The sequence below is a fragment of the Corvus hawaiiensis genome, chromosome 15 (assembly GCF_020740725.1).
Source record: "Corvus hawaiiensis isolate bCorHaw1 chromosome 15, bCorHaw1.pri.cur, whole genome shotgun sequence".
Lineage (NCBI taxonomy): Eukaryota > Metazoa > Chordata > Aves > Passeriformes > Corvidae > Corvus > Corvus hawaiiensis.
In genome coordinates this window covers 7,458,805-7,485,278 of record NC_063227.1, presented here as the reverse complement: position 1 = coordinate 7,485,278, position 26,474 = coordinate 7,458,805, and the positions used below count along the sequence as shown (strand labels likewise).

At 41.3% G+C, this 26,474-nt stretch overlaps 1 protein-coding gene across 5 annotated transcripts; it reads left to right on the top strand.

Annotated features, from left to right (window-relative positions):
- Nucleotides 1-10,322: 10,322 nt before the first annotated feature.
- RUFY1 (RUN and FYVE domain containing 1) lies at nt 10,323-25,540 on the top strand. 5 transcript variants are annotated; one of them, XM_048320049.1, is made up of 18 exons: nt 10,323-10,606; nt 15,310-15,483; nt 15,805-15,922; nt 16,579-16,680; nt 17,011-17,134; nt 17,541-17,599; nt 18,323-18,388; nt 18,986-19,055; nt 19,517-19,618; nt 20,060-20,176; nt 20,500-20,667; nt 21,431-21,528; nt 21,970-22,089; nt 22,876-23,005; nt 23,426-23,520; nt 23,955-24,003; nt 24,167-24,244; nt 24,809-25,540. In XM_048320049.1, the coding sequence occupies exons 1-18, from the start codon at nt 10,339-10,341 to the stop codon at nt 24,950-24,952; spliced, it is 2,082 nt and encodes a 693-aa protein (XP_048176006.1). In that variant the 5' UTR covers nt 10,323-10,338; the 3' UTR covers nt 24,953-25,540. The 5 variants fall into 5 exon arrangements, with proteins under 5 accessions (XP_048176006.1, XP_048176008.1, XP_048176010.1 ...); XM_048320051.1 differs by having other exon boundaries at nt 10,579-10,664; XM_048320050.1 differs by lacking the exon at nt 10,323-10,606 and adding an exon at nt 14,480-14,582.
- The last annotated feature ends 934 nt before the right edge of the window (nt 25,541-26,474 follow it).

The window sequence follows — 26,474 nt, the reverse complement described above, 5'->3', positions numbered from 1 at the left end:
GCTCACTTAGAGACCATAAAGGAGGAAGATAAATACAGAAGGCAGAATTGAGGATTAAGGCCCAAATTTCAGACCTAGGCACTACCTCCAAACTATCGCAAAACTGGTTTTAATAAATTTCAGAGATACTTTAGGCACAAAGCAAGTATTTCCCTTTGGACTCTGTGCTCAGTGCATCTCAGAGCTGCTCTAGAAGTAAAACTTTACATAATGAGTTGTCATGGTTTAACCCCAGCTGGCAACTAAGCACCATGGAGCTGCTCACTCACTTCCCCACCAGTGGGAAATCAAACAACTGACTGCTCTGATTCTGATCTAAAATTGAATTTAAAAAGAAGTTAGCTAATTAGGAATCTCTACAGAGTGTCATAGTCAAATAAAATGAGATTTGTATCAGAAACTACTTTGAAAAAGTTAACTTGCACCTAGATCCATAGCTCCATTATTGTTTTGTATCTGCACTAAGCAGAGGCTAGCCTGAAAAAAAAGCTGTATTTATGATAAAATAGTGGCCATGGCTATATCAGGAATCAAACTGATTTTTCTTTAATTGGGTTTTATAAAATATGAGCACAGTGGTGAGAAAACGTAAGTCATAGAAGGAAAAAAATAGAACTTTTCTCTGTTATGCTACAGTCCTAGTCTTCCAAATTAGTTCAAAATCTTCTCTCACATCCAGTTAGTTCAGGACAAAATTTTGCTCTTTCCTTCCCTCCATTTTTCTTATTCTGGGATCCATCATATCTACATAATTTCTCAAGCAGTTAAGGATTTTGCAGTTCAGCCTCTACAAATAACAAATAACTGAAATACTTTACTTTCCAAGACACATAATGAGCTGAAGTTAGAAGCCTGTGGCAAATTTAGTTCGTTTTGGTTAATGAAAATTTATAGCTTTCACTGTGAAACATTTTCTCTACAACCAGACATAAAAGTAACTTTAACTGGAAGCACTCCAATTCAACAGCAGCGCTTTACAATAATTTTTTAGAAACAGTGGCATTAAATATATATCTACTTACCCAAACAACATTAGCTCTGGTCGTGCCAGGCATGATACATGCATTTAGTAATACAATGAGAAGTCCCTGTTCCAAACAGCCTGCAGTCTACATAGACAAAATTAAGGAAGATAGTGACCATTCTGTAGAAAGAAAACTAAGGCAAAGTTTGGAATCATAAACAATATAAGTGTCAGGATATAAATAAACTACCCCAGACCTGGGAATAGAACAAAGATCTAAGTTTCCCTGCAGTGTCTCAGCCATAAGGCTTCTCCTTATGAGTATAAAGTAGTATCACTTAATAGTAAACTGTGAAGTTTTTTAATCAAGCAGTTTCTCTCTTGCATATAAACATAACATTTTCTCCAAAAAGCAAAGCCAACTATTTTTCTGACACCATGAAACTCCTCAATGACTTTTCAATTTGCAACTAAAATACAACCAATATAACAGCCTTTAAATCCCATTTACTCATCTTCTTCCACGGCATCTCCAGATTTTCTCCTTTACCTGAAACTGGTGGTGGATTTTTAAGAAAGAAAACACCAAGAAGTAACACTGAGGTCCTGGGAGGGGATGCCCGACTGGCAAGAACCATCATAATTGGAACTTTTGGGGTTGCACCTGAAATGTCAGTCTGTTGTGAGAGTTCCAAGACAGCAGTGGTTACCCACCAATATGATACAGTGAAAGAAAAGATCTTTTCCTTCCATGTTTACAGACTGCATATGGCAACCCTGACACAGTTAAAGACCAAAGCAGGGCCTCAGTATTATGTGACAGTGCCTTGGGTGGCCTCATGCTTTCAACCATTATAAAGCATTGATCCAGGGGAGATCAATACCAACATATCCTGGCAGTACTGGAGTTGAGAGCTTATGAATTCTGACAAGATCAAAGCCTGAAGTGATAATTGGCAGAGAATGTTGGGATTTTTTATTGCTCTTATTGTATTTAAAAACAAACATGTTTTGTTTATGTTTATTGGAAAAACAACAAAATTCTTCAACTTAAGCCTTTATTACTACATTTGGGCTTCACATTTTTCTTCCTCACTTCAGTCAATGAGCCATTTTCAGATGAGGGTTGGGGGTTTTTTTGCTATTTAAAAGAGGTCCTGAAAATTTTGTTACAGTTACTAATACTAACACTATTTCTATTTCTAATACTAATAGTTACTAATACTGAAACAATTTCCAACAGCAGTCAGGGCAATGTGTAAAATCTTCTGAAATTATTAGACCAAAAAGGAAAAGGAAAGATGGAAGACACTGTATCTTAACAGTGGGAGGCCAATTACCACTCTGTGTTAACAAAACACAGCCATCTACCAGAGGTGTCTTTGCCTCCCCACTTGCACAAAGTGGCAATTCAATTAGAGGTCTTTTTCTTTCACACTGCTAGAAATTTTAAACAAGTTTCACCTGTTGGGGAAGATGAAACAGGAAAGCCTTGGAAATATGATTGCCTGACAAAAGATTTTGGGAATATGAAAACTACAGGCAACATCGAAATGAAAGCCACTTTTGAAATACCAGGTCTTAGTTACTGAACAACTAGAAAACAATGGTATGGCCGACTGAAGTAATCCCCTCTTGATGGAACAATACCCTCTGCTTGCAAACAGGTCCAAGGGTCAGAGCAGACCCTACTAGCTCAGCAGAAGGGGTCCAAAGAGTAGTTTTTAGAAGTTAAGATGTAACACTCTATGGTAATATAAGAACTCTTATAGGCTGTATGTAAATGCTATAGGATTTGTATCTTGTATTAGATTGGTTAGTGACAATTAGAATATTCAGTGCAGAGGATGATTTATTGTATTGTAACCAGGACTTCAGACATTCTCATTCTCATTCTCATTCTCCTTCTCTTTCTCATTCTCACTTCTATTCATTCTCTCTTCTATTCATTCCTCTCTTCCACTTCTACTCTGGCTCCTACTCTCTCTCTCTCTCTCTCTCACCCGTTCACTCTCTTGCTCTCTTGGGCCTGCTCAGAGCTGAGTCTACCAGCTCTGAGCAGTGCCCCAATACCCACGCCCTTTACAATAAACCGGCTGTGTCCCAAGACCTGCCTATAGAGATCTCTCGTCTCCATCCGTCACCGTCTACGTCCGGCCGTCCCGACTGGACCCCAGAACCCCCGTAACCGACATTCACCTACAAAGATTAATGATCTCCACTTTATTTCATTGAAGGCATCATTACATTTCTTTATTGCCACCCAAGTTATTATAAATTATGGTTCTTTCACAAATCTGTAACTTTCATCTTTGTGTGCTTTTAAGGTTCACCCCTAAGAAAGTCTGCTGTAGAAAAAGAATTCTCTTGATTATGTGAGATAGTTTAAAGAGATCTGTGTTACATCAGGTGAGGTGTCAACAGAAATTTCCCATGGTATGCACTTCTAACAATGCCACCTGTTGCACACTAAATGTATTTGGCATTATTAGACCCTCCTATTTTTTTTTTCCTAGCTGAACCTGTCATGGTTCCTTGGTTGCTCTGTTTCTCAGTATTTGAGGAAGGAAGTTACATCTGCCTATATGACAGTACCATCAGCATCCAAGGTTAATGTGTAAGTCAGGAACAGTATAAACTGAGGATCCAAATGGAAAAAATTGAAAAATAATAATTTGGAGGTTTCTGGGGAGGTTCTGCTGTTGGGCATATGAGCCTTCAGTCTACACCCACATCTTGTTTTCTCTATATTCTTTATCTAAAGATGGCTGCTTCAGATACAACTCCTAATCACAAAGTCTCTGATCCATTGGTTACTAGAAGCTTTTGGGATTTACCAAAGCAATGCTTCCTCTTTCTATTTCTGGTCCTTTTTGCCCCTGTGCTGGTATGATGCCAGGAGTCCCTATGACGAAGAAAAGATGGAAAGAAGGATCTTTAAGATAAAAACACTCTAGTAGTAACTCTGTCATCTGTTTTGCATCATCTGTTTGCACATCTGCCATGTGGAGCCTCTGTGAAGAACACAGGGCAGGCAGAAAACTGGGGGTTGAACAGAACATCCATATAGGAAGTGATTCTCCCAGCACACAATTTGGAAAATATGAGCTGTTTCAGTGCATTAAATCAGCAGAAAAACTATTTGCTTTTGTTGTATTAGTTTTCTGCTCTGCACTGAAATGGCTCAGCAAGCCAGTGGCCAAGGGAGCTGAGGAAGGGTTTGGCCAGAGGCAAGAGGTGGCAAGAAGGCAGCAAGCAGTCAGATCGCCTTGGGGTGCTACAGAGCCCCAGCCTGCATTTCCTGCTGCTTTGTCAGGAGGCTTGTCAGGAGGTCAGATGGGGAGCAGTGCTATGTAAGGAAATGGGAACACACAGCTGCAGAAAAAGGAGAACAGCAGCACTCCAGTGGCCCTTTAAACTAGTTTAAACCACTAAAGTGACTACTGCCCTACGTTTTTCAGTTGTTTCCAAAGGTGACATGCTTACATATGATTAATTCCCTGAAATGGATTAGTGAAGATATTTCAAAAGGATTTCTGGTGAGAGATCACTAAGCAATCTGACTGTTAACATCTAACCTGCCCACTCAAGCTTCCATCAAGCTCGGAAAGGCCTGACGAGAAATTAGCCTAACCTGTAATATGAGGGGAACTGATAATAGAGACATGGTGAAGCTGAGCTGCACACCTGCATTAACCAAAAGCTCAGGTTTCCCTTTGATTTTGTCAATGACTAAGGTGCTTTTGTACACCTGTAAAACACATAGCTCATTTTTTCCCTTTTTCACCCCATAAAAATTCCTATTGAATGAAAGGGTCTGTGAGCTATCCCTAAGTGTGGTGTACCAAATTTAAATTACAACTCTGCAAGGAAAAACACTCTGAGGAAGGAAAGGAAAGAAGAGAGAGAAGATATTGTTTCTATTTAAAACAAAGAAAAATCTAGCTAAAGATTTATTGACTTCACTTTTGGTTTAAGCTCTCTAAATATCTTACTAATTAGTATGCAGTGTCACTCATAGAGAAATCAGAAAATGAGAAAATCAAAGGCAGCAGAAAAGTCAGGAATTGCACTTCTCACACTACTAGTTAACAATCTTTTTCAACTCTGCACCTTACAGAAGGGACTCAGTCATAAAACCTCAATTCTTTGGGGAGAAACCTGAGCCAGTTTGTGCCACATTGTGCCCTCAAGTGCATGACTACAGTGTCACCAGAACTGCATGCAAGCACCTAAATGTTCTTTAGTTTACGGATAATGGAGTACATTTTTTATGAACTTCCAGTATTTGCTTTTGAAACATGATTAAAATTACTACAGTGGTTTTGTATAGCATAAAGGTGTTTTTCTAAACTTGTCTAGGGAATATATAATTTATTTCATTGGCTGATATAATAACTAACAACATTTTCTTATGCAATTTGCATAATTTCTGTTACACTAATAGAACAATATGAGCCCATTTCTTCAGCTAATTAAGTCACGTATAAGTATTCTCATGTGTGTTAGTTGAAAACTGCATTAAGTAGCAAAAATGTCAGCACATTTCAAAGATACTGCGTTCATATCTTACTAGGATTTGGCCTGTAATCACATTTATAATTCCTTTGACCCTATGCCCCTCAGTCGAGTCAATTTACAGCACTTTTATAAAACCTTCAAAATCGTGCTTGATACAAAACTGTCTGCAAGGAATAGTAGGAAGAATTAAAAAAAAAAAAGCTAGTAAGAACTAAAAAAACAGGAAAGGAAGCAGGGGGGAAACAAAACAAAACACAAACAAACAAACAAACATACAAAATACAAACCCACAAAATAGATAAGCCATGAAAAATTTACCCAAAACCACACAGGTCATGAAGTCTAGAAATTAAACTGTTTAAACAGATGTGCTCTGACTTCTAATTTAGTCTGTAGACTGGACCAAATTATACCATTTATCCAAACCTTCCTACTCGTAACGTCCTTGGAACATTATGTAACAACTACTAACAGAAAAAAATCTTTCCTAAAATACTACTAATTTCATAATCCCACATGAAACTCTAGAGCTGGTAAATGACCCTGATACGTGAACAGGTAGGATTCCATTACTCCGTTAGAGAGCATTCCTGGACACTCATTCAACAGTCACAAATTGAAGCTCCTTGTAAAAGAAGCCAAGCAACTTCCCCCCCACAGGTCTCTATTAGCACGGCCTCTATCACAGAGCAGCTTCAGGGGTCGCTTGTTTCTTTTCTTTTTCTTGGGAGCTCTCCGGTATTTTCTCAGGTGGCTGCACAACGTGGTGTTCGCTGGGCGTTAGAGGCTTCTCTGTGAATGAAGTGGTGCCATAGTGTCACCTACTGGGAAGTTCTGCCTCTGCCTCTTTTTACAGAGCCAACAAACGTTAAATGACTAAAAGGAAAATTGGTGTGTTTGTTTTTTACCTTCTTTCTGATACTCCACATTCTAGTCCTCGATACTCCGATTAGAAGATATTTTTTTTTCTAAAATCCAGGCAGTAGTTCAGAGTAGAACAATAAATACACGGGACTTTTCTTCAGACTGTCATTCAACATACATCTGGTGGGTATTTGGTCTTACTGGCTGATTTCAACTTATACTGAGTGAGTTGCTGGTCTTTTGATTCCATGCCAACATCTCAAAGCAAGTTTCTCTTCCGTATTTTACTGTCTTTTCCTTTATTTACTACAATGACACACATTTCCAGCTATAAATATTTCCATGTCCTCTTAGGGACTCTAACGGTTTTAGAAAGGAGTTTCAAACAGATGATTCTGTCAGCACCAATGAGTTTTTGCAAGGATGGCACTAGCTGGTGCAGTGGGATCAGGGAGCATAAAGCTGTGGGTTTAAATTTTTTTTTTAAATATTTGACTCAATACAGCTGCAATGACACAACTGGAATTTTTGTTTTTCTTTAAATCACTTTTTAATTAGAAGTGATAGGAAAGTATCTTAACTAATTAGCTGCACTAGAAGTAGAACAACAGCTAAAACTGTCATCTCTAATTACTTAATCACTGTTATAATGGAGGAATTTATTCTTGGCTTTGGAAAGTGTTGAAGGTCTGGGGTTTTTTTGATGATGTCCTAAAGGAAACATGTTATCATTTCCTAATACTGTTTTTCCTCAAGTGGCACTCAACCCAGTACCCACAGGGAAGAATGTTTTAGTGGTTTGAGGAATGGGGAGGGAGAGAAGAGTACAAGGAACTGCTTACTGCTATTTGATGACACTGCAATTACTGGGAGGTGACTCTGGATGGCTGCTCGGTGTCCATGCACAGCTTCTTGCCTCCTGCTTGCACAAAGTGGTGGCTCAGGACTTGTGGACGCAGCTCTACTCAGCAACCACTGAATTCTTCTCCACAAATACTGTGATTTGTATTGCTCTGTAGAACTTCTATAATATGCTGTCAAACACATAACACACCAGGGTTTGGGGGTTTTTATGTTATTCCCAACTACAGCCACACTTGGTATTTATTCCTACCAGCCTTTTAAAGGTCAAAAACTCAACTAGATCATTTGTAATATAATCTGTTTTGCTGACTGAAAAAGTTATAGAAATGCAAAGTATTAATAACAGCTAATCACAAAAGTTTACCCTTTAGCACACAGTGGCATTTTGCTGTTTTTAAATATTTATATGTATGATTAACTCGAAATGTTAAATGGCAAAAAAAGTTCCTTAAAACATTGTTCCAAAAAAGCAATAAATATGAGATAAAGAGGAATTAACCAAAGAAACAGTCTTGCTAAGTATCATTGAATAAGAATTAAGTTTCTCCTATTCTGAAATTATCTTCCATTCTGCTAACCACACTTTTGTATTAAATGTACAATTTCCTGATTAAAATTGGAATTCTTTCAGAATAATCTTTTTCTATACTTTGAATTCACTATTTTTTTAGGTATTTCAGAAGTGAATTTTTATCCTGTCACATAAGAGTACAGAGAAGAGGGAGGAACAGTAAAACCAAACAAGGCCATGCAAGATCTGCATGAAAAAAGAACTGAACCTTCCTTATCTCAGCTTCATAATGGTATTTTTTCTTTAGAAGCACCTTGATTTCTAGGGTTAGGAAAAGCAAAACATAGTAAGTGGGTCACTTAGTCCGCTGACTAACTTTTCGATGAGCCCTAACTATTTTAAGTATTTTTGTGATTACACAGAACTGACGTTTATGACAGACCTAAACTAATCACAAAATGGGCTTTCAAAAGAAAATATTGCTCATCTTCACCTGAGTAGCAAGAGCTGGACCAGTGGTCTGCAAAAAGAAAACAGTGGTGAACTATCATCATCTGCAGAAGACAAAAATAAGCCCAATCTCAAAGCTAAAAGCAAGTAGTGTTATTCATGCATAGTGCCCCTCTTTGATAAATCAGTGAACCAAAACCAAAGTTATGTCACTTATGGTTTTGAGTTTTTTAATTTTTTTATTTAATGTGCTTAAAGTTGTATTCTGTAGTAACTTCACCCTCCTTGGCTGCCCCAAATGACTCCTTAGGAAATTGTACTCTGTAAGCAAAACAAATCTCTTTAACTTAGGGCTCCCTTGCAATGTCACAAGACTTCTTGCTTGCTTTAAAATAAAAAGTGTGAGGACAGAGGGCATTTAAAGCAATCAGTGGCTGATTAAGTAATTTTGACCAAATAGTAGTAAGGGAAGCAGAATTAAATCATGTGTAGCAAAAGTTTTAGCACATTTATTATGCACAGTATAAACTTTCCTCATCAGACATCTGAAATAAAATGATCAAATGTTTCTTTAATAATAACATAAGAAAATATAATCACAGACTATGTGATAGCTTCATATTTTTACAAAATAGCTCATTGTGAGGCTGTAAAGAGAAGTCTGGGGCATCATTATCTTAAGGGAGCAACATAATGAGGTAAAGAGGAGCCTTGGTTAACTCTTATTTTCTCAGCCACAAAACTTTTTATGCCCTATTCCTCAGATGCATTGGAATAAAACCTATTATTTTAATGCTTAGAATTCTGCTTCTAGCCAAGACTACCTTCTCCGCCCTGACTCTGATACTGGGTAGTTAATGAAAGGCAGAAAATCGCTATCAAGTCTTACTCCAGTCAAGAGGTATATTCATATATTCAACTGCAAGATAACAACCTGCAGAGCTGAGCTGTTCCTTTCCAAACAGCCCAATACTGTTGGAGTCCACAAGATGGAGCAGAACTTATCTCTAGCAGCCTTTAGCAGAAGTAGCTTAAAGCCTATACTTAGCTTATCTGAATCATGCATGAATAAGAGGCTGCTGATCTCTGAATTCTCAACAAAAATACAAGAGCTTCCGTGTCCTTTGTGTAACACAAGTTGTTAAATTCTCAGTGTCTAAGAAGCCAAGAAGACAGAATCAATCACAAAGTAGCTTATATTAGGAAAAAAATAAGATATAGACCTGAAGATTTATATTGCTGCAACACTAAGCAAATTGACTTTCAACTCTCCTATCGCTCCTATTCTCGCCTCCTTGTCCTATTTCTTAACAAAAAAACCAAACAAACAAACAAACGAAAAAAAAACCACACAACCCACCACAAAACCCAAAAGATTTTCCCCTATATAGCACAAAAAGCTCATATGCAGCATCTAAAGCCTCGTGACTAACGAGTGACAAATCTCAAGCACATGCAGTTGTTGGATGGAAAAACATTTAACAAGCCATACATCAGTAGGCTACATCAATATTTGCGGCACACAGCAAGATCAAATTTTCATACTGGGGTAGTTTCAGTTCCCCGTCATGATAGGTCTTTCTACCAAACACAGCCCACATACATTAATGAAGTGGCTTTACTGAGTAGCTGTGTTTCCACGTCAGTGACGAGGACAAGCCCTTTTCACAGCAGTGCACCTGTCATACCAATCCTCCACTTCAAGTTACAACGACTTGAATCACAGGCAGAGTAATAGAGATCTTTTAAAGCTGTCACAACTTAACTGTGTAAATCTAAGATGTCAAAACACATGAATTTTTTTATTGAAAATTATGTCTGGGGACACAGATAGCAGTAAAAACCCGTGCTTTTTCTTACTTTCCTAACTTGTTCAAAGGTAAACTCTTCCTTCATCTTTCACGCCCTTTAACTCTGAACACCAAGCGAAGTGCTCAGTCCAGGGCGGGCCTGCCTTGCAGCCCTGCCTTTGTGTGCAGCTGCTTCACGCTGCCTCCGGGACATGCCCTGGTTCCCGGGACCTGCCCGGGTTTCAGCACCTGCCCCGGTTCCTGCCCGGCTCCAGCACCAGCCCCCATTTCCCGGTGCCCTCCCGGTTCCCACCCCTCACCCGGGGCGGCGGCGGCTTCCTCGCCCCTGGCCGCGGTCATGTGACCTGTCCAAGATGGCTGCCGGGGAGCGCCGCGCCGCGCCCGCCGCGGGAAAGGAGGAAGACTTTGAGGTTATTGACAAAAAACAGCTCCCTGACGCGGCCGAGCTGAGGAACGAGGAGAAGGCGAAACCGGAGGAGGCGAGGTGGTCTGCTCCGATCTTGTCGCTGGCCAAGAAAGCCTCGGAAAACTTGGCGCTGAGCTATGGAAGCGCCCTGAAGTCCGCATCCCTGGTGGGATTGGTGTCCAAGTCCGGCAGCAGTGACAGCCCGGCAAAGACAAGTACGGCTCCGCTTCTTTAGTAAACTCGCTTTTGTGGTGCGCAAATGAGTTCGCTCCCGTAAGTGCTGCTGGGTCGTGTCAGTGGTGCATGGGTGTTACTTTGAATTTCTTTTTATAGGATGCTGCAGTTTTATATTGAAGTAAAATTAAACAAGCGACACAGATGTAGAACTTCAGAAATGCATTATAACCAGAAGAAACCTAAACTCTTCTATTTGGAGAAATTTGCTTTTGTTTTATTTGCTGCCTTCTCTCCTTCTCCTTAAAGCTCCCCTCACCATCAGCCTGGCTGCACTGAGGGATCTCTCAAAATTCCATATCCTCCCTCGTGTGCTGCAGGTTCCGGGAAGGAATTTGCTGTAACTTTCCTGTCAGAGACTAGACAAGCAAACTAAGATACAGATTTGTGATAAGTTACTTTTTAACTATACTAAAAATGCCTTCAGTTTAACCACGACTTGCTTTGTTCAACATTGGCATTTGTGGATCTAGCAGCCCTACAGATTTGTGGAACAGGTCTCTTAGAACTGAACTAAAAGGGCTTTAGTTGAATCATATGGAAAATAAATCTCAGTAATATTCATAAAGAGATAAAAAAACCCAAAACCATTCAAATGCAGCAGAAATTGGGCCTGAAGCCTTGTACTCCAGAGTCTCAGACTGGTGCTTAATTGTTCTGGAGCACTGGAGCTCAGCTTTGCTCTGTTTGGTGCTGACCTTTTTGATTTTAATGGTACTGAGTATTCAAAGGGAAGTTCCATGGGGCTGAGTTGGGACAGCATGGGGAAATGTTACTGCTGATGGACTTCATTTTCTGTAAAAATTCCTCAGTGTTGCATAGTCAGAGTTGAAGATTAATTGTCCTGAAAAAATAGACTCTTTTCTTTTCCTGCATCTCAAAGTCTCACACCAAACTTCTCGCAGGTTTGTTTCCTCGGTGCTCATCTTGCGCACCTGGGATCTAACCTGAAAAAGTGCAGAATATCCCATTTTCTCTGTTTGCATTTGGAATAATGCTGTGAATAGATGTCATTCAAAACAGCATACAGCATTTGCCAGGGAATAAAATATTCTCTTACTTGAAATGAAGCTACTACACTTAATGGAACTTTTACCATAATCTTTCAGCTTCTTCCTTGTAAATTAAGGGAACACACCACCACCTCCAAAATTGTTCAAAGGATTCGGATAATATGTTGATGAGTTTTATGGAAAATTCTGTATGAAAAATCTGTTAAGAATTTTATATGAAATGTGAACAGGCACTAAGGCACCTGTTCTACCTGTTCAATATTATTTACCTTTGACCAAGCACTATAAATTTAATTTAAAGCAGGTATTTTTAAGAAATAAGCCAAGGCCTGCAAGGCCACTTGTGGAAAGCTTGGAGCTTGTTCCCTGCTGTCATCTTTTTCCAGAGATTGTATACTCTACCTGCTACTTCAGATCTATTGATCACATGTTCTAAACACATAAACCCCATTCTAAAACCAGTGTCTTCCACTGAGGAAATTGTGTCCTGCCTTGCAGAGAGGCCAGAAGCTTCAAATCTAAAGAAAACAAATCAAGAAAGACTTGCAGTCCCAAAGACCAAGGGATGGAGAACTGTGAGCTTTCCTTTGTGCTTCAGTGTTTTCTGACTTCAAAGTGTGCTGAATAATTACAGTAAACAAGGCATGTGGCTTCAAAAAGATGTTGAAACAAATCTCTTGAGTTGAATAAGATACAAAACGGTGTGACTGCATTCTTAAAGATTGCAGCATCATGTCTGTGATCTTTTGCACTGGCATAACCTGGTTCCTAATCTTTGATGCTTGGCTTTGGTAGTGTGTCTAACACCTGTTTATTTTGCGTGTACCAACCTGCACAGTTTTGCAAAAGATGTGCTTGACTGTGTAAATTTGCAACAGTCTAAAAAATATTGTTGAAGTAATTATTTAGCTTAATGCAAACCCATATTAAGACCCTTCTTAGTTTAAAATTGTGTTCACAAAGAGCATTTCATTCATGGTATTTTATTTTTTTAAGTCTTGTGGGTAATACGTGTATCTTGAGCAAGGCATAGAGGGAAAGTATTCCTGGTAAGTAAAAATTCAAATTCAAAAAACCATCAAAATGGTTAGCAATGCTTTGAAACACCCCAGAAAACTCACTCATTTTCTGTTTGTGCAGCTTTTTTTCCTGTTCCTAATGTGTACCCTGACAATATTGAGATCAAAATTCTAAATATTACGGTGCTTTTAATCCTGAGCCTCATGTCAACACATTATATGCAGTTTTGAGGTATCCACTGGCTGTAGACAATATACAGTATACTCTTTATATATACATATGTATATATAGAGTATACTGTATATTGATTATACACTATATATACTATTGTATATAGTGTGTATAATATATATATAATGAACTATACAGTAGCCTGCAGAGATTACAGCATTTTGTGTGTATTGTAGATACTAAGGTCAGTTAGATTAGAATGACTCTGTTTTCCATCTTCTGACACGAGGAGGAGTTTTGCTCATTTTTAACCCTAAATTAGCATTGTGTGCACAAAAAGAAAGGTAAAATTAATGCCAGAGACTTTTGCATGATCTTAAAAACGGTGTTAATCATCTTGAGTGTGACTGACACAGGGCTGGGGCTTCTGCCACTGCTGTTGCTGCAGAGTGTGGCCATGTGTGACCCACAGGTGGCAGCAAGACTGTCCTACTGAAACAGCAGTGGCTTAAAACGTGATTTTGGTGGCCACTGGGCTGTGGTTGGCAGTTCCTATCAGAGCGTGTAGGTGCCTTAAGGAGCAAGGGGGCTGGTCCCGGTCTTGGTCCCACTCCTTCTGTTGCCCCAAAACAAGTTCTTTCACTTGGTCTGCAGGAGGCCAATCCATGCGGAGAGTGGAGGGGTTTGATTTATTTACAGTTTTGTACAGAAAAGGGGACTGGGTGGTAAATCCACAAAGCCAGTATGACTACCAAAACTCTTCACTATTTTAGCAAACAAAGGTATTAATGTTCATTGGCTACAAATTCCTGGGTTCTTTTATTAATTTCTATTCTATCTTCTATTGGCCAATGATATCCTCGCTTCTCATGCTCATTAGTCCACATGCTCAGTCTACCTATTCTTTTGGGTCGGTGGGTTTCTTGGGGTCGGTGGTCACAGTCTGCCCCTGCCAGAATTACCTTCTACCCAGTCGGAGCAGATTGAGCACAGTTGCTGAAATGGCTTTATGAGTTTCTTCCTTATCTCGGAGGTTCTGCCAAATGTCATAAAATCATAGAATATGCTGTGTTGGAAGGGACCCACCAGGATCATTCAGTCCAACTCCTAGACCTTTACAGGACCATCCCCAAGAGTCACACCATGTGTCTGAAAGTGTTGTACAAATGCTTCTTGAGCTCTCTCAGGCTTGGTGCTGTGACCATTTCCATGAGGAGCCCATTCCAGCGTCCCACCACCCTCTGGCTGAAGAACCTTCTCCAGATCGCAACCTAAACCTCCCCTGACTCAGCTTCAGGCCGTCCTTGCGGCGCATGAATTCTGCATCCTTTGAGTCCACTACCAGTGCTAACATCCTTTTCTTAACCTCCCCTAGGTCTGAGGTCACTAAAGCATGTCCAGCTCTAAACCTTAACAAGGCAATTCTACCGACAAGTGATTCGCCCTTGTAATACCTAGGCGGCACTTACAGCTTGCTCGTTAGCTGATATTTCACGGATTAAATCACCCTTCCTGTTGCTTAGGCTTGAAATTGTACAAAGATCGAAGAACATCCTTTCTTAAGTAAATCTGTACATACTCCACATTTTGCAACACGCCCCGGCCGGGCCGAGCCCGCCCCGCGCCCCTCACACTGCTCTAAGATGGCGGCCGGCCCGCCCCCGCCGCCGCCGCGCGCGCTGTCGCCGTGGTAACGCGGCGGGCCGGGGTCCCTCAGCCCCGCGGGTCCCCCCGGCCCGGCCCCGCCGCTCAGGTAGGGACCCCGCGGGCCGGGGGCTGCGGCCGCGCTCCCCCGGGGGCTGGGCGCGGCACTGCGGGGGGGTTTACCCGGCTCGCCCCCGCCGCAGGATGGAGGCCCAGCGGGGGCACCGCGGCGAGGGGTGTCTAAAAGCTGCGCAGCGTCTCCGTGCAGATTCTCCCCAGGTACCTGGAAATGGGGAGGCCACACCTCGAGTGCTGTGACCAGTTCGGGGCCCCTCAATGCAGGAACGACACTGAGGGGCTGGAGCGGGCCCAGAGAACGGCAACAGAGCTGAGGAAGGGTCTGGAGCACAAGTCCTATAAGGAGCGGCTGAGGGAGCTGGGGATGTTTAGTCTGGAGAAAAAGAGGCTCAGGGGTGACCTTATCACTCTCCACAAGTCTCTGACAGGAGGCTTTAGCTGGATGGGGGTCGGTCTCTTCTCCCAGGCAAACAGTGATAAGAAGAGAGGATATAATCTTAAACTGCAGCAGGGGAGGTTTAGGTTGGACATTAGGAAGTATTTCTTCACAGAAAGGGTTGTTACACATTGGAATGGGCTGCCCAGGGAGGTGGTAGAGTCACTGTCCCTGGAGCTGTTTGAAGAAACACTGGTCTGGTACTCAGTGGCCTGGCCTACTTTGATCATACATTGGACTCAATGATCTCAAAGGTCTTTTCCAACCTAATTGCTTCTGTGATTGTAAAGCAGCTTTCCTTTCCCCACCCGTGTGCCTCCAGATACACGGTGTCACACCATGGAGGAGCGTGCCAACCTCATGAACATGATGAAGCTCAGCATCAAAATCCTCATCCAGTCAGCCTTGAGCCTGGGCCGGACCTTGGACTCCGACTTCCCACCGCTGCAGCAGTTCTTCGTGGTGCTGGAGCACTGTCTCAAGCACGGGCTCAAAGGTGGGCACTGGCTGCCAGGCTGAGGAGAGGCAGGTCAAGGAGTCTCTGTCATGTCCTGATGTGGCCCCAGCTTGACTTCTGAATGACATTATTAATTCTGTAAACATACAGTGCTAATTAGTATTACAGATACAACTATGTGGTTACCCTTGTAAACCCTGTATTTTGTGCCTCCTAAACTGTCAAAGTGTTTTTAATGCCCCCTTTCCACAGACACGTTATAAGCTGGTAAGACAAGGTGACAAAGTAAAATTTATCTAAAATTCTGGAATTGGAAGCCTGTCATTTTTCCTCACAAATGTCTCTGTATGCTCCCTTTAGTGAAGAAGACATTTATTGGACAGAATAAATCGTTTTTTGGTCCTTTGGAGCTAGTGGAAAAACTTTGTCCTGAAGCATCAGATATAGCAACTAGTGTTAAAAATCTGCCAGAGTTGAAGTAAGTTAATTGTTGGGGATGATGCATTTTGTTTATGTGGCTGGGAAAAGGAATCCTTCGTGGAGTCTCTTGGCTTCCTTTAACGAGCTCTTGTTACCAAAGAAAAAAAAATAGGGCATGTAGGAGGCATTGACTTCTCCAAGAGATGAGGAGGATATCTCAAAATAATTCAGAGTTTCTGACTCAAACAATGCTGTCAGATTGAAAACAGCATTTGGAAACTTTTATAACCTTGCTAAAAGTAACTAAAGTCTTCACAGGTATTTTTCTCTTTTTCTTTTCCCCACTTTCATGATTTTATGTCATTTTGTACATGTGCTGGTAGTATTTGGTTTGAGTAATTCAGGATGGTTGAAGTAGACTTGATTTTAGTGCTAGGATGTATCAATGGTTGGGTTATGGTGCTAATAGACAATATATATGGTTTTTCAAATTAGGAAGATTTTACAATATACTTTCCCTGAAGAATGGAATATACTTAAATGCTCTTGTGTTCTGGAGACAACAGTTCATTTCCCCAGAGATTTGTTGTTGTTGTTGTTGTTTTTAGTAAATAATGTCCTTCCCCTCACTTTGTGAAGTGAGAATTTTGAATTGCACAAATCTAGTTAATAAAACACCTTGATTTTACCGAAACATGCAACTTTTCATTTTAGGACTGCTGTGGGCAGAGGGAGGGCTTGGCTGTATCTAGCACTCATGCAGAAGAAATTGGCAGATTATCTCAAAGTACTCCTGGACCATAAACATCTGTTAAGGTAACAGCACAGACGTGTATTCCTGAATTCCATTGTATTCCTGAATCCCTGACACCTCCTGTGGCTCCAGGGAGAGTCATTAATTGACCAGTTTAAGCTTGTTCTTGCAGCCTGCAGAGGAGCAAGTGGTTAATTATTTTTGCAGTGAATCTACAGAGGAACTTGCAGAGTATTTTCTGAGAGAGTTCTAAATCTTCTGCTTTATTCAATGAATTAGTGAGAGCTCAGCTGAGTTTTGTAAAGGCTGCATTATGGTTCATATGATTTCAGTGATGGAAGTGCCATTATAATTGTTTGATGTGCAGTGATGCCTTATACTATTTCTTCCAGTGAATTTTATGAACCTGATGCATTGATGATGGAGGAGGAAGGAGCTGTTATTGTGGGTCTGCTGGTTGGACTGAATGTTATTGATGCAAACCTCTGCTTGAAAGGAGAAGACTTGGATTCCCAGGTGAAGATTAAAGCTTAAATAGGATCAGTTGGTATAAGATTCTAGTAGAATTAAGTACGTCTATAAATACTTTATTGAGATGGCTCCAGATTTCTTTCCAGCATGGCCTGTGTTGGAGCTTCTTGGGTTTCCCTCAGTGACTCAGAAGTATGTAAGTCGCAGTTTATGGAAATACTGTCAAAACTAATAACTGCCAGGAAGCTGGTCACACATAATATGGTTACTTTGATGCTTTTATGACAAATACTAGCTTGCATATTTGCATCAACTGGGAAGAATATAGGTATTATTTGTCTCCCTAAATCTAAACCTCAGATTTTTATCATTTTCCAAATATACAATAATGCCTGCTTCTTTGTGTAATTGCACTGTGAAGGTGTGTTAATATCTTAAATATATTTTTCAGGTTGGAGTTATTGATTTTTCCTTGTACCTTAAGGAAACTCAGGACAGTGATGGCAAACAGTATGTATGGTGAATTAATAATTCTAAATCATTACAGTTTTTGTAGAACAAACCTGTCAGACAGTCTGTGGGAGGATGGGAGTGCTGGAGATCTCAAACTATTAATCATCCAAAAAGGAAAACCCAAACCATATTTTGTTACCTAAACAATTCAGAGACTGAATTTGTGGTAGTTTTAACAACAGTTTGGAGAGTTTGAGTCTTGAGCTGGGACCAAATTAAAAGTACACAAAATATTAGATTGTGCTTTTATTTGGTTTTAGAAGAGATGATTTGCAAGTCACCCCTTGCTAACTCACTGCTTTGTTTGTAAGCACAGTTTCAGAAACCCTGTCAACTAAGTAGCTGTCTTTGAGGGAGACATCAGTTATGGGGGGGGAAAAATGTAATTTTAAGTGAAATATTAGATTTGAGACTGCAGTTAGCAGCACTGGGTCAGGTCTTCTAAGGTCTTCTAAGACGTGTAGCAAATGAAGGGATCTTCATATTTTATGTGTTTCTGTCACTTCAGAGCACTTCAATGTGGAGCTGCTGAGAAGCAGCCAAGGAGCTGCTTCGCCTTCCTGGTACTTCTGATCCAGCTCAGACACAAGTATTTTTATAAGGAAAGGATATAAGATTTTAGCTCTGTTTGCAGGTCTGTGCTGAAAGCCCTAGTACAAAATAGCACTTTAGAATGAAGGAGTTTATTCTCAATCAATAAATTCTCACTTTTGTAACTAGAGATGGAGGGATTACAGCTGTCCTTGACCAGAAGCATTATGTGGAAGAACTGAACCGACATCTAAGGTGGGATTTTCATCTATTCTCATATACAAAGAGTTGTCCTGTTTAGCCTTTCCAGCATGACTTTGAATGTCTCTGCTGTCAGTCTTGTAGATTTTGGGTTGATATTGAAATGCCTTTTCTGATTATTTCCCAAAAATCTTCGTTTCATTTTGTAGTCTTACTCTTCTGCGGGCACATGCAATGCAGAAAGCAAGTGTGTGTAATAGTTTACTTTTTTGAGACTGATTAACAGAATATTTCGGAGCTATTTTTTTCAAGAGAAACTATTACAAGTGCATCTGGATATTCATTCCTTGGAGAAAGAGTCTTCCCCCATAGGTTGCTCAGTGAGAGGAGCAGATCTCCCTTACCCTCTTGAGCAGGAGGGGTGTTAAGACTGCGAAAGCTGAGACAGAACAGGGCTGCCAGCAGAAGGGCATGGTCCTCTCAGTGCTTAAGAGGGACAATTGTTCTTCCTCAGGACCTTTTCCCAGCTCACCAAAGTACTTCGTAGTTAACAAATGCAAGACTGTAAAAATAACTGTTGGAGGATAGGAGTAAAAGTTAAACATTGACACTTCATTTATTGTTTTTATGCATCTCTCTTCTTTGCTGCAGTTGCACAGTTGCAGATCTCCAGAACAAAATAGACTGTTTAGAAAAGACCAATTCAAAACTCCAGGAAGAGGTTTGTGTCTGGTGTGTTAAATATTCCTCACAGCTCTTTTCCATCAGAGACAAAACTCCCTAAGACTGTACCTTACACCTAAAATATTTGAGTAGATACTGGTGAGATGTGGGGACTGGATGGACTGGCATGGGTTGGCATGGGTTGGTATGGCTCCTAGTTCATACCACAGATCCAGGATGGGTATTAGCCTTTTACACTACAGTGTGTTTCTTTGCTCAGTTAATATTTAAAAATAATTGATGAGGATGTGAAGCAGAAGATGGTGAACAAATACTGGTGGGCATATTAATTTTGGCTGACAGTGGGTACAGCTGCAGAAGGGTCAGGCAGCTCCTGGGGAGAACAAAAGGGGAAGTGAGCAGAGAGCTGCTGCAGAGACTGAGCTACTGACTTTAGAATTGCTCCAGATGCTGCATGATTTCACAGTGATTAGATACAGATCTATTCTCTTCATACAGCTCGCAGCAGCTACCGACCGAATTGGATCCCTTCAGGAGGAGCAGCAGCAGCTAAAACAACAGAATGAATTAATTCGTGAGCGGAGTGAAAAAAGTGTAGAGGTGGGACACCTATTTAGAGATGATGAGGATCCTTAAAATAAGTGATCTCTTTTGATCAGCTGTAGGGAGTTCTCCCAAACCTGCTGTGAACTGGAACGCTTAGCACACTTGAGCATGTTGCTATGCAGGTCACTGGGTTTGGGTGTTGTATGCTCAGGCATTAGATTTTACTGTTCTTTACTACACACCCAAAAATACACTTGCAGAAGGAAGAACAAATTCAAAGTATTAGAAGTAGTAAAGTAAAAAGTATAAAATATTAATGTATTTTTATCATTACTGTATCTTTGAAATTTCAGCTTATTAATGTTTGCCATGTCATTGATTGTAAAACAGTAGGATTTTACTTGAAATAGCACATTGAAATACTCCTATTACACACAAGAATTAAAGGGATACTTTAAGTACTTTGTGATCTTATGTAGCTGATGTTTCTTGTAGGTAACAAAAGAGGATACAAAAGTAGAACTGGATACTTACAAGCAGTCACGCCAGGGTCTTGATGAAATGTACAGTGATGTTTGGAAGCAGTTGAAAGAAGAAAAAAAGATCAGGCTGGTAAGGAAACTTAACTATAGAAGTGAAGTGAAAGACACGGGATTCAGCCTACTGTAACATTACAAATACAAGATGACAGCTGTGCACCTTTTGCAGCTGTTTGGAATTCATTGAGCAATTGCAAGCAAGATGCTGGGCATTGGTCGTTAATAGTGTCTGTACGGTACTGGGAATTGGGGCTTTTGGAGTATTGGAAATAACAGGTCTCTTTTTAAGAAACCACTGGCATTATTACAGCAAAGACACAGTTTGTGCATGGGATTATCTGGGTTTTATCCCTGACATATGGCTACGTAGCAGTAACTAGGAAATCTCTTTGTAAGGAACTAGAGAAAGAGTTGGAGCTACAAATTGGAATGAAAACAGAAATGGAAATTGCCATGAAACTTCTGGAAAAAGATACTCATGAAAAACAAGACACTTTAGTTGCACTTCGCCAACAGTTAGAAGAAGTGAAGGCCATTAACTTGCAGATGTTTCACAAATCTCAGGTGTGTACAGGGGGCTGGGGATGGTTTTTGTGGGGTTTCTCATTTGGGTGGGTTGTGGTTTTACATCTTCTTTTCAACTGGATGAAACTGTATGGTAGGCATTTCTACAAGGATGTAGAGTAGTGGAGTAGTAGTAGTAATGGAGTAGTAGTGCTCACACAAAATATACACGGCTTGTTTCCATTAATGAAATAAAACTTTAACTAGCTTCTCCACGCATGAAGTAAGAGTTCAGCAAGCCTTCCTCTCCCACACCTGGTGCCAGAATTCCAGAGGGGATTTCTCTCCATTTTTATGGCCTATTTCCCGATGCCTGTTCAGACTTTACCCAGGTCTTTGCCTCCTTCCCAGACCACTTGCAAGACAACAATCAGTGAAACCCCAGTGCTGAGGTGTGCCTTTACTTTTGAAAGCAGTATTTATTTGGGGTTATTTTTTTGCTTCATGGTTCCATGCCCACTGAGTGCAGTTGTTACATTCAAATAATCATTGGTATTCTTACCCTGTCAATTTAATCTGATCTTATTTCTTCAAGCATTTTCTGAAGAGAACATTCTGGCTTGTAGCTGATTTCTTAGGTCAAAACTTAGTTAAGGTGGTTTGGGTTTTTCCGAGGTTGTAACAAAACAATTGGAGCAATGTCTGCTCTGGCATTATCAGCATTTTGTTTGCACATTCCAGTCAGACCCAGGCATGGCCTTTAGCAAGCTGAACATTCTTTTTCTGGTGGCAGACTTTAAACACTGTTCACTATTTCCTACAGAATGCAGAGTGTTCGTTACAACAGAAAACAGAAGCAATATCCTCTTTTGAAGGAAAAACAAATGAGATGATGTCCTCTATGAAACAAATGGAAGAGAGGTAATAATTGCAAGATCAGAAAGTCAACGCTGAAGTCGTTAGAAAGTTTCCAGTATAAACCTTTATAGGATGACCTTCCATATGCCCTATAGCCATTTGGGCCTGTGTGCCAGCACGAGCTTTTTCACTTTCTGCTCTTCATCCCTCTATGCTTGCTGTTCTTTCTTCCCAAACATGCCCATAACTGACCCACTGGAAAACCATAGTTCTTTCCATAAGCAGGCTGTTGAAAAACATGTTCACTTCACTTTAAGAACAGGTGTGACTTTGGTTTTGGGGTTTTTTCAGAAACAACTGCTTTCAAAAGTCTTTTTTTTTCTCCACTAGCATTTTCAGTTCAAGCTTTTACAAAGATCTCTGTGGTAACTCTAAAAGAAGAGGGTGAGAGGGTGCAGGAAAGGAGTGAACTAGAAACAGATGTCCGTGTTCCTTCCTGTGTAGGCTGCAGCAGGCGGAGAAGGCCAGGCAGGCAGCAGAGGAACGGTGCAATAAGATGAAGCAGGAGCTGGCTGGGAGGCTCAACTCGTGTCGGCAGCAGATGGCCCAGCTGGACAGCAAATGGTATTTAATCTGAGCAGGTGTTTTCCTTCCCTTTGCCATTTCTTTAAGAAGTGTTTTCTCCTCATTTTATGTTCAGGTCTAAGGAGGGGTAGGTTTGAAATTTTGTTGGCTTCAGCACTGACAGATGTATGCAGGACCCAGGGAAGCACAGCACTTCTGTACAGTGCACAGTTAGCATCGGGATTTTGACATGTTTTTTCCAGAACATCCAATTTAGAGCACAGAGTGGCTGCAAAAATCTGCCCATTCCAACTAGCAATGGAGCTTTCAATTGCTTTTTTACTAAATCAGGAGATAGGTATGGTCATGCTTGTAGGCTAAGCTTAGAACTGACTGTCATCCAAAGGGACTGGGATTTTTGAAGGGACTTGTGAGTGTGTTCTTAGGGAATGTTAATCCTCTAAAGATTTCTAATACCAATAGAAAAAGCTTCTTTCACTGTTCAGACTTCAGGGTAGGGTGTCCCTTTTAAACACAACAGTTTAAAACCAGGTAGTGAAATATTTACTCATGGGGATTGGTTTCTTCGGGGGTCTTTTGGTTAGTTGTTTTTCTTCTAACCCTTTATTGCTGTTTGTTTTCTGTGACCTGAAAATGTTAACATATGTTAAATGTTAACAGTGTTAACATTTTTGATGTCTGCTGCCTGTTCTTTCCTTTCCCAGAACACCCCTCTAGTTTTTCCCTCTTTTGGACAAGATTTCTACTTCTTACACTGTTGCTATCCTTAAGTGCTATAGGATATTCTGCTATAGGGTTTTTTTAGAATGAATTATTTTTAAACAGCTCAACTCTGGAAAAGGAGTTAAAATCTGAAAAAGAACAGAGACAAATTTTGCAAAAAGAACTGCACCAAGAGAAAGATGCAACCACTCTGCTTAAAACAGAATTGCAACAGATGGAAGGACTGAAAAAGGTATGCACAGTTTCAAGCATTCAGAAAAACTGAACGGGATTTATTTTTTAAGCATGAACATTCTTGTTAACCTGAAGAGGATTTGCTGCCATGCATGGAGCAGTTTCGGAGGACACAATTGTACCCCTGTATCTGTCTGTGTGCTCCTGTGTCGGCACAGGACTGCCATGTTCTAGCTATGTTCAAGGATGTTCAAAACGTGAAAATCTTCCTCTTTTTGGTAAATATGGTTAAATGATTCTATTGTTTGTGCAGAACCTGTGGGTAGTTCCCCCATGTAATTTTAAAAGTCAAGCCTTATAAATAGGGGGATTTGCAAAGGAGCTGATTCTCGTGAATTGCTTGAGTAGTTTGGGTTGACTGATGGAGGTTATAGGTCAAACAGTGCACAAAAACTTGATTTTGTGCTTGATTTTTTAGGAACTGAGAAAACTGCAAGATGAGAAGCAGCAGCTGAAGAAGGTCCGTGAGGAGCAGGAGCAAGCTCTTCAAGAAATGGGGCTTCATCTCAGCCAGTAAGTTCTAGGGAACAGAGCTCCTGTAAATGACATAAGCTGGAGTATCAGACTAATACCAAGAATTTTAAACCTCATCCGCTTATAAAAATGAATTGATGTGAGCATTCTAGGAGGCAATTACTATGTATGGGAAACTAAAGAGCCATGAAATGAAAGTGAGGGAGGATCTTGTCAGAGTGACCTGGCTGAGATGAAACATTAAAGGAAATGTTTAGTTCTTATAGTGAAACTGTGCTTTTCCTACATTCTTCTGCTTATACTGAAAAAGGGGCAGACCCTGAGTTGACAGTTTCCCAGTGATAGTGAGTGGTTCAGAGGGGTAACAGGACTGAAGAATTGGGCTTTGGGTTCAGTGGCTGGACAGTGGAATGGCAGGGAAGATCAAACGTAACTAAATTAAAAGTCATGCAGGGCACAATTTTTTTTTCCAGATCGAAGCTGAAGATGGAAGACATTAAAGAAGTAAATAAAGCACTAAAGGTACTCCACATCTTATGGATATTTTGACTAAGCACATGAATTTCATTTAATACCTTCAAATTTCACCTGGTTATTCTGCTTTAAAAGGTAGTTGTGTAAAATACCAACAACGTTGGTAAAGTTTATTTGTATCTCCAGTGTGGGTTTCATTCCAATTTTCCAGGGTCATACATGGCTGAAGGATGATGAAGCAACACACTGCAAGCAATGTAAAAAGGAATTCTCCATCTCGAGAAGGAAGGTGTGTTGTTCAGTGGATTATTTTTAAATAATCCATGGAAAACAAAAGTGGTGCTGTTGCATACTTTGCTAGGAAAGACTGAACCTGTTCAGTTCTGAGTCTTGTTGGCATGATAAATACATAGGGAATAATTTGGCATTTACCACGCAAAAAAATATTACTGCCCCCTGCTTGGGTGCTCTCTTTGGTGGGGAGCTGCTGTGGCTGTGTTCAGGCTCCCTTCCCGGCTGAGCAGGTGCTGCTCAGTGCCCGGCCCCTTGGTGTGGGACAGCGCGGGGACCCGGCAGCCGCGGGGGCCGGACCGGGCGGGCTGCCCTGGGCGCGGGCCTGGCCGGGCCCGCTCGGGCTCCTGTTCCTGGCTTTCCCCGAGCCGGGGCGGGGGCAGCTCCTGACCGCGGAGGGAGGGCGGCTGCGCCTGGGATCGCACCCTGTGCTCGGCCCTGCGCGGGAGGAAGTGCTGCTGGGAGGGACTCGGTGGACTCGGACGCAGTTCCCGAGGCCTGACTTCTCTCTTCCTGATGCTGTTTGTAGGCAGCTGTGCTCATTCTGACTCTGTTTTTGTAGCACCACTGCAGAAACTGCGGGGACATCTTCTGCAACACTTGTTCCAGTAACGAACTCGCGCTGCCATCGTACCCGAAACCCGTCCGTGTCTGTGATAATTGTCACACGTTACTGCTCCAGCAGTGCTCCTCTAACTCCTCCTAAGGCTCTCCCACCCTTGACAGAGCCACTTTAACATTGGAAAGTAGCCATTATTTTTTTAATTCTGAATTGCAGGTGTCTTCTGTGCAGCAGACTGGACTGGCTGGTCTGATAATTTCCACTGTAAGAGCAGTGTAAATTAATTTGTAGGGATTGTGCAAGCTAATGCTTCTCCAACTGGAATAATTAAGAAGCTTATATCAACTGTAATTTCCCCTAAAGTTCTATTTGAAACTAAGATTCATTTTTCTGATTTTTATAGATATTTGTATTAAAATTTGTATATGGCATTTCTACATTTATTTGATCCCTGTAGACATCACCGTCTCTCTGTACATGAACTTCATTTCTTTACCTTCACTGTAGGTGCTCCTGTGTGTTCCCTGACTTGTGTACAGTTTTGTATTTGCTCTAAGTTAGAGAGGAAAAGGTCAATTTATGAATTGTCTATAGAAAGAGCTTTATAAGGAGTGTCAATGAATGTGCCTTCAGTTCACTGCGGAGTCAAAAACTGCACATTATACTTGTTCTGGAAGTCGCTGTGACCACAGTGCAGTAGTTACACAATAAAGTCTTTTGCAAAAACTGAAAGCAAGTGAAGTTCTAATTTTTAACACCTGTCAGTCACAGATCCTAGAAGAGAATGTCCTTGTCATGTGCCATGCACATCCAGGGTTTAAGCTAAAGATACCAGAACATGTCTCAGACACCTGACCAACACTGTGGCATTCTCCTGGAAGGTGCTGGATGGAGCCACTGCTCTGCAGCTGCAACTGCTTTCACCCTGTTCCAGGAGAAAAAGAGAGCAATGACTCCAGCTTGCTGCATCCACCCCCGGGACAGAGAAGAGCAGCTGCTGCCCCAGCCCCACCAGTGTTTATAGGCACCTGCTTCCTGTTCTGCCAGGCCTGGGCTCGCCTGCAGCAGGGAGCCCAAAGCAGTTTGTGTTCCATGTGCCAGCACACAGGGCTGTCACCTCACACCAGGAGCAGGGTGAAGGCAGCACTATCCCCAGGCTCCAACGCAGCTCTTTGACCAAGTGAGCTTCTCCCAAAGGCTCCATGTGCAACACTGCAAAGCCAGGGGTGATGCCCACTCTGCCCTGAGGCTGCTCAGATCTCCCCAGCTCTCATAGAGGCACAGCAAGGCCACGAGGCGATTGAACTGGGCTCAGTCAGCATTCCCCTCAGGAAGCCGGTTGCTTTCATGGCAGACAGCATTCCGCCCTTAGAGCTCCCCTATTAGAGAAGAGGAGGACATTTCTGTCACTGTAGAAAGGGGCCTCAGGTTCCCGACCCTTCAGGAAAAACGGTTCAGTACCAAGGGCAAATAAAAGTATTACAGGCACTGTACAGAAGTAGATTCCATTATTGTTTCAGGGGAAGTTGCAGTGCTCAAAAAGTTGTAACTAAGTTGCTTACAAAACCACATCTTTAAGCAGGATGTTTGACAAGTTGCATTTATTGAAACAGGGTTGCATTGCAGTAAGCTGCCGCGTCCACTGATGCCTACAGGAAAGTACAGC

Bases quoted from the DNA above. Each gene is read 5' to 3' on its own strand.
- RUFY1 (XM_048320049.1), top strand. From the start codon at position 10,339: ATGGCTGCCGGGGAGCGCCGCGCCGCGCCCGCCGCGGGAAAGGAGGAA. The intron at 16,681-17,010 runs GTAACAGCACAG...TATTTCTTCCAG, and splicing joins GACCATAAACATCTGTTAAG to TGAATTTTATGAACCTGATG. The intron at 24,004-24,166 runs GTACTCCACATC...CCAATTTTCCAG, and splicing joins AAGTAAATAAAGCACTAAAG to GGTCATACATGGCTGAAGGA.